Source organism: Truncatella angustata, assembly GCF_020726525.1.
Source record: "Truncatella angustata strain MPI-SDFR-AT-0073 chromosome Unknown BKA67scaffold_8, whole genome shotgun sequence".
NCBI classification, from domain to species: Eukaryota; Fungi; Ascomycota; class Sordariomycetes; order Amphisphaeriales; family Sporocadaceae; genus Truncatella; species Truncatella angustata.
The window spans coordinates 1,147,206-1,162,286 of NW_025763388.1; the positions used below are offsets into that span (position 1 = coordinate 1,147,206).

At 50.1% G+C, this 15,081-nt stretch overlaps 3 protein-coding genes across 3 annotated transcripts; 2 read left to right on the plus strand and 1 right to left on the minus strand.

Annotated features, from left to right (window-relative positions):
• Positions 1 to 708: 708 nt before the first annotated feature.
• Positions 709 to 7,801, plus strand: BKA67DRAFT_662428 (uncharacterized protein; the record flags this gene model as incomplete). The annotated part of the gene is made up of 5 exons (XM_046107994.1): positions 709 to 755; positions 810 to 1,347; positions 1,403 to 1,490; positions 1,542 to 4,706; positions 4,758 to 7,801. 5 exons carry the CDS (start codon positions 709 to 711, stop codon positions 7,799 to 7,801), a joined length of 6,882 nt encoding a protein of 2,293 aa, XP_045954168.1.
• A 603-nt stretch (positions 7,802 to 8,404) lies between these two features.
• Positions 8,405 to 9,724, minus strand: BKA67DRAFT_662429 (N-acetylglucosamine-6-phosphate deacetylase; the record flags this gene model as incomplete). The annotated part of the gene is made up of 1 exon (XM_046107995.1): positions 8,405 to 9,724. The coding sequence occupies one exon, from the start codon at positions 9,722 to 9,724 to the stop codon at positions 8,405 to 8,407; it is 1,320 nt and encodes a 439-aa protein (XP_045954169.1).
• A 1,230-nt stretch (positions 9,725 to 10,954) lies between these two features.
• On the plus strand, positions 10,955 to 14,264 carry BKA67DRAFT_523385 (glycoside hydrolase family 3 protein; the record flags this gene model as incomplete). The annotated part of the gene is made up of 6 exons (XM_046098463.1): positions 10,955 to 11,004; positions 11,110 to 11,228; positions 11,310 to 12,584; positions 12,654 to 12,821; positions 13,011 to 14,074; positions 14,124 to 14,264. The coding sequence occupies 6 exons, from the start codon at positions 10,955 to 10,957 to the stop codon at positions 14,262 to 14,264; spliced, it is 2,817 nt and encodes a 938-aa protein (XP_045954170.1).
• Between the last annotated feature and the right edge of the window lie 817 nt (positions 14,265 to 15,081).

The following is a 15,081-nucleotide window of genomic DNA, read 5'->3' on the forward strand; positions in this document are numbered from 1 at the left end:
GTTTAGGCCAGTAAGCATCTAACAACTTGTATTGATGTTCTCTGGTGTTTGACCACTATAGGCAGGCCGCAGCCTGTCAAGCCGGCGGTCATTCGTCGTTTGATAAACGCATTCCGGTGGCCATTCACAGCCGTCTAGACTTGATATCAAAGTGCGCACTTACCATTGAAGACCTGAAGACTGGCAGTTTGTACAAGAAAGAGGCCTGCAAGTCACTCGCCACCGCGTTTTGGTGCGATGCAACGTCTCAAGTTTCAAGTGAAACATGCCGAGCGGTTGCTCCACCCGGCCATCATGGGTAGAGGCCTGTCAGCCTTGCGTTGTCCCCAATCACGTTCCACGCTGGTATTCGGCATTGTCTACTTACGGATGAATCTCGAACAAACCCCTGGAATTTCAAGGTTTGAGGCTCATATCCTTCCTCCACAGACGATGGTTAACGGAACTGGCGTGATATCTCACTGAGCGACTGCAGTGTGGATTGTGAGCTTGTTCTGTTCTCATGGCTATGGTAGCAGTAGCTTCGCCGTTCTCTCAACACTATCAATTTCTGGCGTGAAGGTGACGCTATCGTCAAGAATGGCGTCGTAATTTGCTGGCATTATCACCATGAATGTTTCTTTTCGTCTTTAATTATTGATCATACCCATTGACTGGGACTCTACTTTCTTTTCGGCCGCTGGACGCCGACAAATCGGCGCCGCAGACATGGCAGTACCGGGGACGGTGCAGGCCTTGATCGCAGCCTTCTTCTTGTCAGTACACATGGTAATGATCGAGTGTGCAACACAACTGACGAGAATCTACAGTGGTATATTGCTTAATACGGCATCGGCTGGTTTCGTTCTTTACATTAAAGGCCATGGTTCAGCAATCTTTCGGGACGGCCTGAGGCTGGCCCTCATACTGTTCCTTGCATCATCGGCACTCTGGGCACAAGCCGAGTTTCTCGCGACCCTGATCGAACCGACCTCGATATCAACATGTCAAATCGCGGTTATTATATCGTCTTTTCTGGACCAGATTGCGCGCGTCTCAATCGAGCAATTTCTAGTCTGGGCTCTCGCAAAAGATGGATTAAAGTCGCCGGCCGCAATCGCGACACAGATAATTCTACTCGTCAGGTTCATTGTCGGTATGGTGTTCGTGGGAGAAACAAAGCCTCAATTCAACTCGACGTGCGTGCCCATGTCAAACGTGGTACCTATTTCTATTGCTGTCATTGCTCTAGACGCGGTCATACTCATCAGTACTGCTGTGATGGCTTTCACGACAGGCTCCAAAAAGAGCGGACAAGGAACCAAGGCACTTCTTTTGACTATCTCAGCTCTCGCAGTGTGGATGGGAGTATGTTGGGCTCTCGAATTTGAATGCGGTGGATTTCTGCTGACCTGGTTTACAGACTAGCGTTACCATGCTTCTTGGACTTAGTACCATCGACATGTTTCTAAGAACCACCTTGCCTACCGTTGGGCTTTTTATTCTGTCTGGTAAGTATCATATCGAGCTGTATTAGCAGAACTTATCTCACCTAATCTCAGCTCTTGTTACCATACTGTCCGGAAACTTAGCTATGCCGCAAGAGCGCCATCCAAGGCAACCGTTGGAATCGCCGACTCCACAGAGCATGAGCAGAGACCGGGATCTGTCGACATCAGACTCAAATGATTATCCTCCTTCGCGGTATGAAGAAGTTAAGGGTATTGGCGGAATGAACATAGCGCCATTTTCTGAGCCGAACATTCAACCGAAGGGATATAATGGTGAGACTGTTCTGCCGACTCTTGCTCGACCAGTGACTGGTGGCGCGGGAATCGGTGGGGTTCCGGTGCAAGGCCAATTGTTTCCGCCATTACGTTCGAATACTGTGGATCAGGTCCCAATGCTTCAAACTATGGTGCCGTCTCGGATAGATATGCTGAAGCGTAGCAAAACCGATCCGCCTAGGAAGATTGGCAAAGGGAAACTTGCAATCTCGGCACCTATTCCAATCAACGATCCCGAAGCCCAAGATGCATTCAACAAGATTCCCACCGTCGACCTCGCTACTGCTGCCAAGAATGAGCAGGAGCGACGGGATGGATATGCAAGAAGAATTTCGGCACTCATGGCAACTAGACCAGCACCGAAGCCTCCGACACTTTCACCAGAAGAAGTGACAAGGAGGGCTACAACTCTGAAGCAAAGTCAGTTTGAGCGAGAATCATCTGTAGAAATCGAACGATCAAATTCCACGAAGACATCGCAAACAAATGGGCTTTCTGTCGAAGGTAATGCATCAACTACCTCCGCACAGCTTTCTCCTGGTAACGAGGAGTTGAGGAGAAGGTCTCCACGTCAAAATGTACCATCAGCCTTACCAGCGAAAACGCCTACGTTCCAACCAGTTACACCAGGACAACCATTCAGGATCCCCATCCCAAGAGCTCAGCCGCCTCCGGAACCTGTTCCAGATAGACTGCCAGAACCCGTGAAGACACCTTTACAGAGGCGACCTACGATCGGGCTACCCTCGAATCCACGAGCTATGACTGTCAAGAAACTATCAGAGGAGACAAGTAAAGGACAGCCGCAAACGGTCATGTTTATCAACAGAATCAGTTATGATGATCCGGAATACGTCAATGATATCATACAAGGGGCAGCAAAGGTGCAATTCACGCCTCTTAAGTCCTCGAATTCAGTGGTCCACCGGCCCCGCCCGATTCCACGGAAGAGTGATGAGGACCGTCAGGTCTACCCTGCGGAGATGAGCTCCGGACACAGACGAACGAAATCGGGAGGTTCAATTATAAGTCGTGGCTCGATCCTCAAATCTCAACCAGGAAGTCCTACTCAGCTACCACCATTGCCACCACCACCGAAGAGCGCTGGCAATTCACAGAGACCTCAACCGAATGATACCAGGAGCATGACTTTCGATGAGAAGATGTCAGTGTTCTACGCTGGACCTTCGAGCTCATCTTCAATGGATTCGACAATGATTGCTATCAAGAGAAAATCGTCTGTTCCTGAGATACCTCCTTTGCCTGCGACATACATGCCTGTCAAGCAGTCACCTATGACGGAAAGACCCGTTCCGATTGAAGATGCACGCAGGTTGACCAGGACTACAGCGACTGATCAATCCAGCATTAGAACTCAAAGTATTTTGGGAGTAGAGGGCCTCGAAGAGAAATATTTGTTGGACACAGATCCCGATGTGCCAGATGAGTTTGGTAATTCGTGGATGACCGGCATTCCTGCTAAGGAATATTTCCCAAATGGACAACAAGTCGATGGCAAGAGACGTCAGTCATCTCCAGTTATTCCCGTCCTTAGATATTCAACAATATCCGCCACCAGTGATGGAATAACAAATGACGATACTGCCACAAACTGGGCCTCGGTACATTCGCCAGCTGTGCCTGTTGATATATCCAGATCGCGCCTCAACCCTCGCTCTACTTGGATCAAGAAGGATTCTCGACTCGAGTCTGTCTTGAGCGGTTTCGGAGACGAGGTGATGACCGTCATGCTCGACACGTCCTCGGAACAATCCACAAGTAGCCGGCAGTCTTTTCTGTTAGACGACGATGAATCGAGACATAGTATACTAGAGGTCGAAACTAACCGTGCTGATCGATGGCATCATCGCGTTGGAGACAATTGTCCTACTTTCTCTGCTCGAAAAGAAAAGGTCAAGTCTAGGAAAATGCCTCCGCCGACTCCGTTGCTTTTGCGAGCGGCGAATAACAAGAACGCGATAGTGATACATACTGCCGAACCTTCACCAATGGAATCACCTAAAGCAGCATATAATATGATTCAGGCTCAGTTGCGAAAGCTAGATGAGTCTAGTCGAGACTCGATCGCAAGCGAAGGTAGACGAATGGCACTTCTCGAAGACCTCGAACTCGAAATGGGCCAGCAGGAGAGCAGGTGGCAGACGATGCAACACAACCTAGATCGCGATTCGATCTCGACAATACAGACTGAATCACGTCCTGTATCTATTGCAACGCCTGCTGCTAAGTCACTGACCAGAACGTCTTCCACGAGCTCAGTCCTTGCCGAACGCCGGGCGTCACGACGAGCACGTATGCTAAGCGTAAATCGCTCGAAGGAGGACCTGTCGGTCTTTCATGTGGATTCCAGCAACTCGCGCACCAGCCTATTCCAGACACGTCTCGCAGCTGCTCAGATGGAGTACATGGACAATGCACCGGATCTCATTTTGAAGCGAGATAACTTGAACTTCTTCTCGGTATCCAAAGCTGATTTAGGAAGTCCTACGCCACCGGACACTGATGAGTCGGACTCTGAAATTATCTCTCGTTTCCAGTCGTTGAACGCCAAGATCTATCAGCCAAAGACAAAAGAAGTTCACCACTTGTGGAAATCGCCTCCCCCCAAAATTGAGTTACTCGATGGTTTGTTGTGGGAAGGAAATGTTCAGAATTCGGTGTCCACTACCACAGTTGATCTTCCAGGACTCTCTATACGCCCTCTTGCCAGGAAATGCACGGATGCATTAATCATCGAAAGTGCCCAACTATGGCGGAAGTCCCAGCAACCAGAGGTCCTTGAAAACCACGGCCTTTGGGGCGCAGCACCGCTGCAGAAAAAGCCAGATGCCCAGGAAGTAGGACAAGTCCAGAAGGCCCGGCCTGTAACTCAACGTCCACCTCGTAAGAACAAGCGTGTGACGCTTTTGCCTGATATCAGTAAGTTGGCGTTTTACAGGGCTAGACTGTACACTGCTAACTAAGAAACAGTTGAGAATCCTGAGCCACTACCAAATAAGCGAGGCACGCTTGGCATCTTTCAATTTCCATGGGGCGAGCGCAGTGAGAACGCCACAATCCAGCCTGTTCTGCATATCCCAAGCCAGATGTTGAGAGTGATGCCCGGAACCATGTCCAGCAGTGGCCCACGCATCAGTGCCACCCTGGAAGCCCGAGCACGGCAGCTCGAAGCTGAGGAGTACTCCTCGTCCTTTTTCGATGAATACGACGAAGAGGAAGACTACGGCGACAACTTCGACGACGAGTACGACGATAGCGGTGATGATTTCGACGAGAGTACTCTTTGGGAAATCGCCAGCTTGTTAAAGACTGATATTCCTTCCAAGAATAGCTTGCTTCCCTCCTCGGCTACCGATAGCTACCTCGTTGAAGAGCCGTCGGAAGATGAACTTGACGAGGACCACTACGGCCCACTTGACTTTGTTCCAGAAGAGCTGTCTCCGACAGCTACTCCATTATTTTTGAGATCACAAAATGAAGTTTTGAGAGCCTCTCTGTGGATGTCTGATGCTCAGGATATCCTTTCGCACCACAGCTTTGGTCTCCCTCAACCTGAGGACGATATCTGGCAAAGCTACCTACCCAATGGAGAAAAAGTAACTAAGCCACGAACTCATATCGAGGATCTCCCTGCCCTTGAAAGTACGCAACTATGGGTGTCCACATTTGAGGAGGCTTCTGTGAAACCATCATTGTGGACTCGTGGTTCAAGATCCGGCGAAGAGAGACAGGCCTTCGGCTTGACCCAACCAGATCTAGGTGTGTGGCAGATGTATACCTCTGCCGCTAGGGAAACTCTCCGATCACAGCCGCGAGTTGAAGAATTAAGAGCGATTGATAGCACCACGCTGTGGCAGCCAAGAGCGACGGCCCCCAGAGCAGATAATTTCCTGCTATGGGTAGCTCAGAAGACGAAGCCTTCCGAAGCTCCACAGGTAAGCTTGAACAAGAAAGCACAGCAGCAAAGAGGCAGCTTTATGTGGCAGCAGCCTATAGCTATGTCGGAAATTCCCACTGTTGGCTTGTTTGAAGAGAAGTCTGTCAGACTTGACTACCGCAGGACGTCACAAGTCCCTATTGCAACTTCACTCACACCTAAACCTCGCGCTGTTAAGGAGCCTCTGCAAAGACTTAGAACACAAAATCTGTGGAAGCCCCGCCCCAAACTACTTACAAGAACAATTGGGAAACGACAAACTATGTGGTCGCCAACATCTGTCAAACTCGCGCAAACAGCTCTGTTTCAGCTTGATCCCACGCGGAAGACCTACCGAACAACATCGTCCGAGCCAGCAGCCCTAGACATGACAACAAAGTCACGAAAGTCAGTTGCTCCACTTCCTCAGCTTTACAGCTCCGCAACATGGACGGCCAGCAGCACTCAGAAAATGGAGATTGATTGGATTGAGATGTCATCTTCTCATGTCAACAATATCGTACCTGCCTCTTATAGTGCCTCCCATGGTCTCTTCCGGATCGATACCGAGAGGGAAGATTACAGAACTACATCAGCAAAGCCAGCAGCCCTTGCCATGATGACAAAGCCACGAAAATCGAGTGCACCACTCCCTCAACTTTGCAGCTCTCAAATTTGGATGCCAAAAAGCACTAAGACAATTGAGCTTGACTGGATTAATATCTCTTCTCATCTCAGAATTGGCAGAGCGAATATACTTTCCTCGGGTCTTTTCAAGCTCGATATGCAGAGGAAGGAATGGCGTACGACAATCGCGGAGCCAGCAGCCCTTCATATGATGACAAAGCCGCGAAAATCGAGCGCGTCACTCGAGAGACTTTCCAGCACTCAATTCTGGATGTCCAACAGCACTAAGAAGGCCGAGCGCAACTGGATCAAAGTATGTTCTTCTAAGTTGACAAGCAACGATGCGGCGGCGCCTCCCCCAGCTCTTTTTAAGCTCGATAAGCAGAGGAAGGAGTGGCGTTCTACAGGTGCAAAACCGGCAGCCTTGGATATGGTGACTAAATCTCGCACCTTGATTGCACCACTTCCTCAGCTTGAGTCATATCGACTCTGGTCTCCAGCACGCACAGCGAACGTTCAGTTCGATTGGATCACAATCTCGTCGATAAGACCAGTCAGCCCGTCGATAGCATCAATCGCCAGTTCCACGCCCTCGTCTCCGATAACCGATGCGTCCTCAATCAGGACTGCTAGCACCAAGGCATCAACGGTTGCCCCATCAGTTGCCAGCGGTTTCAGCCTTCGTGGCTTTTTCGGGCGCCGAAAAAAGGTCTCCCCCGAGGTCCCTGAAGTCCCTGAAGTCGCTGAACTGCCAGAGATCCTTGAGGCTCAAGCTGAGCCTTTCCGCGTCAAGAATTTGGATGAACTGCATCACACAGATTTTCCCTTGCGTCAGCGAAACCGACCCGACGTTGCCGACGTTGGTGATTGGGAAGCTGCACTACGCGAAGCCGTGGCAGCCAGCTATCCTAATACGCTCTCTGCTCCTATCCATGTATCACCCAAGATTGTCCGCAGAACTGCAACACCTAAGGAGTGGTCCACAGCTCTCAAGCAAGCCATTGCTGCTAGCTACCCGCAGAACCGATTTTCTAGAGGACAATTGTTGCCATCTCAGTGGGACGAAGAACTCTGCGAGGCTATCGCACTATCTCAGCGTTCTCTTTTCGATGTATCGAAGCGCCACCCCGTTTTCTTCGGCTCAATGACTACTACCGCAGCGGAAGTACACCCGGCCATGCATGGCTTGATCATGCAAAATGGGAGTTCCTCAGGCATCGCTCCTCTGCTCTGGTCTCAGTCAATACCGTCCTCTCATTTGCTCGTCCCTGGGGCTTTGTGGACTGAACCCGAGTCACGACCCACAAAGATTGAGGCCGCAGGCCTGCAAGAAATTGAGATCACACTGTCCCGCAAGCCATTCTCCAGGACTTTTTCCGAGCTTCACGTGAGCTCGGATTTCGGTACCCAGGCGACGTGGAAGCATCGTGACACCCGGGCTCAAAAGCGGGATTGGCTCAACGATGCCTAGAAGAAGCAATCTACACGCATCGAGCTCAGATACTAGAAATGCATCTTCTTCCTTTACTAGTCGATAGTGTTGGATTGGCTATGGGTGATGTTCGAAACATCATGGCGCCCCACCAGTGCCTAAACAGACCCCATTCCCGTATTTTATGGTTATTATTGATAATGATACTGGCGCGTTGAGCGTTGTGCATCACGATAAACACTCGTTCATGTCTTTTTCTTTCACTTGCATTAAATAAGATAGTAACCCATATCATCGAGGTGACAATACGAATTCTATCAAATCTAGCATCCACATGGAGCTGCGATGAGCACAAAAATATGCAGCCTGGACTAACTCAAACGTAAGAAATAAAGAGTGCGGCTGTACATGAACCTTGACTTAGCGCGGGCATATTGGCGCACCGGCGTTCTTTCATACCCACAGTGAGTAAGCCCAATCTAGAATGCTGCCGCATGCACGTAACAGAGGGTCATGGTGCCTCAGTGAAGTTCGGGACGCTAACAGCTGTGTCGTATTCTGATATTCGATACTATGAATGCTTTAGATATCTAGTCCACTTCTCCCTTTTGTAGCATTGCTCAAGGAAGCAATAAATCTCGTTTAGCTCGTGAAGACTTTCGTGCCAAACTTCCAGACTTCGTCAACGCTCAACTCTACATCCGTGTTGTTACTGTTATGGAAATGCTCCGACAAGATAACCAGATCAGCATCTGCGCCCTCTTCTAGATATCCTTTCTGACCTTGCAGCCCGAGCATGGCTGCTGGCGTAGACGTGACAGCCCTCAGCGCGTGCGGTATGCTCTGCCCTGACCATCTCAGGAAATTGTTGACGCACTCAATCAGGGTGATCGAGCTGCCGGCTATCCTATCCGAGCCTTCCAAAAGTAGCTTTGGTCCCTTCTTGACGATGTGATTCGTACAGTCACCGTTCGTCCATTGATACGCACCATCAGGCAGTCCCACCATGTGCATGGCATCCGTGACCAGTATGAACCCATCTGGGTGTGCATTGAAGGCGATTTTGATTGTCGTGGGGTGCAGGTGCTCCCCGTCGGCTATGATGCCAAAGTATGGTCGTGGCAGACTTTCCGCGATGCCCAGCACACCGAAGATGCCTGGGTTACGGTGATGCAGAGGGCGCATCGCGTTAAACAGGTGTGTGATCATAGTGGCGCCCGCCTTCACGGCCGCTGATGCTTCTTCGTAGGTAGCTTCAGAGTGCCCAATAGAGACAACAATCCCCCGACGGGTGAGCTCGGGGATCAGAGATGTCATGTTGCCTAGCTCTGGTGCCGCTGTGATCATCCTAATGACGGGAGGGCTTCCATGTTCGTCAGGGTTGATGTTCGAAGAGCCGTAGCATTCTTCCAAATCATCGAACGAGTCCGCTTGTAACAAAACGTCAACATTGTGTATACCGTTCTTGCCTGGGTTCAAGAAAGGACCTTCGACGTGTGCTCCGAGGGATTCTGCACCATCTTCCGCTAATTGAAGATCACCCGAAGGCGCCAGAGATGGCAAGGCACTTTTATACAGCTCGCTAGTCTGGCTTGTGATAGTCGGCACATAACTTGTGACGCCGGTCTGTATAAGCCGCCTGTTCACGTCCTTGACCTTCTTGGCATATGCTGCAGGTTCTAGCAAGGTTGAGAAGTTGAAGCCATACGCGCCGTTGAGCTGGCACTCGATAAAGCCGGGCGACACGATACGTCCACCGAGGTTAACTGTCTCATCGGGGAGGTGCAAGTCATCGTAGAAAGCAGCTTGGCTGCGGACAATCTTGCCAGTAACAGAGTTTACCCAAAGATCCTCGTCGACAAGTCTGGCACCCTTCAGAATGCGACAGTTGGTAAATTTGGTGATACCATTGCCACCATTTCTGGGAACTGACTTCGGCGATGATGGAAGTGAGTGTGGCATGACGAAATAATGGAGAATGTGATATAGTAAGTTCTCATAAGCGTAGAGTTAGGTGGCGTCGAGCAAGACAATGGTAGCCCCTTGGGCGATAATTATGACCTCCATAGAACGAGGGACGTAGAGAGACAGAGCATACTCACTTACATGTACTTACAATGACATCTCAGCGGATCTAAAGATGACGCTGCCTTGATGGAGACAGCGTGGAGAACTCGCCGTCAGATTCCTTTCCTTGAGCCGATAATGCCCCTCCGATCAGGAGAGACAATCGCGTAAGGGAGATTGAGACGTAGCGTATAGTTACTCCAGTGGGGGACGAGCTTCGGCCGGTGCACGTCACACTGATACTTTCTCAAGAAGATAAGGTCTTGAGAGGTGTCCAATCGGCACACGTTGAGCGCACGTGTGCTTGAAATGTTTGCTCCCACTTGTTGTTCCTTTTGCCCCGGATGGGTTTAGACACCTTTCCCGGATTGTCATGAATAATCAAAGATAATGCTTTCGATCGGCGACGTGCCATGACCCAGACAAATATCTTCTTGATATGGCATCATAGCCGTGTACCAAGACACACTCGACGAGCCAGGCGTAGGTCGCGATAGCTCGATGCCGTCCACCAGGTTTTGGTGCAAGATGCTGTAACGTTGCGAGATGGACATGGTGGTGGGAAAATCTAACGTAGTGCCCACTGAAGCGTTCATGGGCTGGGGGGCTGGTTCCACCCAGCGGCAGCCCGCCTACCCGCCGAGTGTGCGTGAGCCTACTAACATTGACCCAGCAGACCTGGCTTGCTGCCTGGTGCTCTCACCTCCCACCAGAGACCATAGCTCACCTGCTCACTAACCTTAGAGTCTGAGTAAAGTTTAGCGCACCTCGTGCCCGCATATCACTCGATTATTATGGCAAATCAACGCAGTCTACCTTCAAGTTTAGCCGATCACCTTCCAGCCTCCTGACAGAGACGAAGCGCCGGAGCTGACACTTCATGAGAATGAAAACAAATTGAGTTCATCTTTTAACAAGCGCAAAGCCACAACAGGCGGTCTCAACTTCCACGGGCGATCCTGCACGTCATCCATAGGGGATAATGACCCTGGTAGAAGTTCCCCAATTGGCATTGTTACAATCACGACAGAGCGAGTAAACCGGTGCTGCCATCGGCCTTGCTCCTGTGCTGCAGCACGCGATACCTCGATTTAACGTGACACCGACGATTCGGGGCAATTGGCCATGGCCAAAATAGACAGCGAGTCCGACCCACTATGGCAGGATATGGATTGGTACGTACCTGTGGCTCTTCTTGATCTCACTGACGATATTTCCGCCGCGTCTGCCCATCGCATCCTGCGGACTTGCGAGCAAGCTGCTTACCAACGATGGAACAGGGCGATTGGTCAGATGCTGATCATGGGATGGGATGGTACCGAAGTTACGCCTCAAATCAAAAATCTCATTGAAGAGCACCATCTTGGTTCCATTTTGCTTACGGCTAAGAATCTGAAATGTAATTATTCCTGCTAGACCACTGGTAAACTTGGATGATTCAAGGTACATACCAGTGTATACTGACTATACAACTATGCAGCTGCCGAACAGACGACTACACTAGTCAGAGAGCTGCAGACTATAGCTCACAACGCAGGGCACCCTCAGCCTCTTCTGATTGCTCTTGATCAAGAAAATGGGGGCGTCAACAGTCTGTTCGATGAAGACTTTATCTGCCAATTTCCAAGTGCCATGGGCATTGCTGCAACCGGCTCCCCGAAATTGGCATACGACACAGCAAAAGCCACAGCAACCGAGATATCAGCTGTTGGTGTCAATGTTGTCCTCGGGCCTGTGCTTGATGTTCTCACCAATGCGCGGCATCAGCCCCTTGGTGTCAGGGCTGTCGGCGATGATCCGCAAGAAGCATCACAGTATGGCGTTGCTGCACTGAACGGTTATAAGGATGCCGGTGTAGCAACCTGTGGTAAGCACTTCCCGTCGTACGGAAATCTTGAGTTCCTTGGTTCTAGCTTGGATATGCCTATCATCACACAAACCCTGGAAGAACTTAGCTTGAGTGCTTTAGTCCCTTTCCGTAACGCCATTGCAACGGGCCGCCTTGATGCCATGTTCATTGGCGGCTGTGGCATCGCTAACGCGGGGATGAATGTCATGCATGCCTGCCTGTCAGAACAAGTCGTGGATGACTTGTTGAGAAACGAGCTTGGCTTTGACGGTGTTGCCATATCCGAATGCCTCGAAATGGAGTCCTTGATCCAAGAATATGGTGTTAAGGGTGGTACTGTTATGGCGGTGGAAGCAGGGAATGATCTCATCCTCCTTTGTCGAGCACATGATGTACAGCTTGAGGCCATCTCCGGCCTCAAACTAGGACTTGAGAATGGTATCATCTCAAAAGAAAGGGTTCGGACATCTTTGGGTCGTGTGCTACGGATGAAGAGTGCATGCACGTCATGGCAGAAGGCACTCAACCCACCTGGTCTACCGTTTCTTTCTCAGATTTACCCTACGCACCTGACTTTATCCCGTGAAGCCTATGACCGCTCGATAACAATCGTCAGAGATAAGGATGGCCTAATACCGCTATCCCGAAGCCTTCTTCGAGAGGAAGAATTGCTTCTATTGACACCGCTGGTGAAACCACTACCTGCTTCAAAGGCCACAAAAAGCATGATGGAGAAAGCTGCGATCAAAAACGGCGCTGGCAACTTACACGACAGATTCATCCACCAGGAAAGAGGAGCCATTATGAGTGGTGAAGGTGTCTTTCGGGAGCTGGGAAAATCACTAGCACGAGCACGCCACGGAAAGCTTCTGCATACCTCGTACACCGCTAACGGGCTAAGGCCAGGTATGTAAAAAAAAAAAAATTTCTTCTTCTTTTTTGGTGTTGGGGTCGCCTCGCTAACCACGCGTATAGTACACGAGAACCTAATTCACAGGGCATCAGCGATTGTAATTGTCACGGCGGATGCCAATCGAAATGGGTACCAATCAGGCTTTACCAAACATGTGGCTATGATGTGTCAACTACTGCGGTCAACAGGGCAGAAGAAATCACTTATAGTAGTCGCAGTCAGCTCTCCATGTAAGTAAAAGGGACAAGTTACAGTCGCACCCTTCCCCCCACGCCTATACAAAACTACAACGGCTGTACAGAAGTGCCCTGAAAAATGTCCCTGAAATATGCCTTTTTCCTGGTGGGGATGCCTAAATTCTTTGCACAAATTGTCACCTGCAAACCCTTAATCTAGAAAGCTGACTCATGGGCGACTAGATGACTTTGCTATGGACAAGACTATTGGCACTTACCTCTGTACTTTTGATTTTACAGAGACTGCAATGGCATCACTCGTCCGTGCACTCTACGGAGAGTTTGTACCTCGGGGGTCCATGCCCGGTACGATGAGAAAGAGTAAAAAGGTTATCAAGAACCGACAGCGATGGCTTGTGGAGGGTTACGACGGTGAGCGCGATGGCCAGGCGCTCGATGAACTCATTAAGATCCTTGCGCGGGCGAGCACGCCAAGTTTACCATATTCTGCATGCAGCGCTCATGCTTTTGAGCTTTCTAGAGAGTTGAACCCAAGCGTTGAGCAGGCACATTTCGTTGTACGTAACAGCAGTACACAAGCCCTCTACGGATTCGTGGCTACGTATTTCACCAAAGGGCTTGGAGCCATTGGCGCCATCTTTGTTGACCCGGCTAAACGGAACGTCTCCATCGGCACATCGCTACATCGCCGGGCAATGAGGGCTTTACTACAAAGAAATGGGCTTAAGAAGATACAACTAGGCGCTGCATTCCCTTCCGTGTTCCCGGGGATTCCAGTTGAAGAAAGTGGCAGCGCCAAGAGTTGGTTCGCAAACATTGGCTGGGATGTACAGTTCCCGCGACGTGTCTCGAACCTGGCAATTACTGACCTGTCGTCCTGGTCTGCTCCCGAAGGACTCCCGCAGAACTTAACACGACATCAGATTGGATTCGATCTTGTCCCAGGACTTGAAAACGGGGAGACGGTGCTGAATTTTGTTGCAACGCACGCCAGCCCAGACATAGTGGAACTGTACAGTTTTGCCCTTCAATCCCATGACTGTGGCATCATTCGAGCAAAAAGCGGCAACGAAACCTTGCTGGGAACCGTCATTGCAACGAAGCCAAATAGCAATATAGCTGCGTATTTCCCTCTGCTGAACACTGCTAGAGAGGGCACTTATGGGGGCATTGTTGCCCCAGTTGTCCCCACAACGGCACAGTCAGCACTACTTGTCCAAGGCTTGGTTCTCATGGGCGTCCGACAGAACAAAGGCCATCGATCTGCGAAGAGTATCGTCAGTTGGGTGAGATGAAGCGATGAACACATGTCTACAACATGCTGACAAACTACAGGTTCTTGACGATGCACAAAGTGTACTCGCTGCTATGGGTTTCGAAACACAGCAGGCATTTGACGAAATTACGAATTCTCCCGATCATGTAAGTCACTGTGTTGTGCAGGTTTCCGTGATCCAATGGCTGACAGTTTCTTAGTGGTCTGACATGGCATGACTAATGTTAAGTTGCCGACCGAACTTTCTGCATGCGGGTGTGTGTTTGTGAGATAAAAGAAAATTGGGGTACGTCTTTATGATACCAGATGTCGTTGTTATTGTTGAGATATGGGTTTGTCTTCTTTGGATATTGCACGATGACATATGTAGGTGCAACTCATGGTTTTATGAACAAGGCTTGCTTGTTGCCGTTCGGACATTTGTAGGGTACATGAGTGATCTAAGTTACTACTGTAAGTGTCTTTCCGAGATGGGTCAGAAGCAGAACTCTGTTCAGATACAATACACGTGACACCTGTGTTAAAAATAGAGAGCCATGGCCTTCAGCTGTCATCCGGTGGCTGGCAGTATTCCGGGGTTTATGCCGTCGTGCGACGGCAATGCGCTGGCTTTCTATTTGCGTACATCCTCACTAATTTGACCTTTTGAGGTCGGGCAAGTGGTCAAAAGGGCACATACAGACGTGTATACTATGGTACAGCAGTCGGCAGATTCCAGAACTGTTCGGCGCCAAGAACCCAGGTCTAGCGCTATCTGAACCCCCCAGCCCTAGCCTAGCCAAGCCAGAGCTTGTCGGAGCCCGCTGTAGATTGCCGAGGAGCCAATAAATGCTGGGGGGTGGCTGGGGCTGATAGCAGCGAACAAGCCCGTTTCTGTTTCTCCACATGGCGCTCACTGTCAGTGCTCTTCAGCGCATTAAAGACTCTCTCCACTTGAGACAGCATGTAGCGTGGAAGACCCATTTCCCCATCTTCTCTACCTGTACATACATACATACGTACATACGTAATTAACCT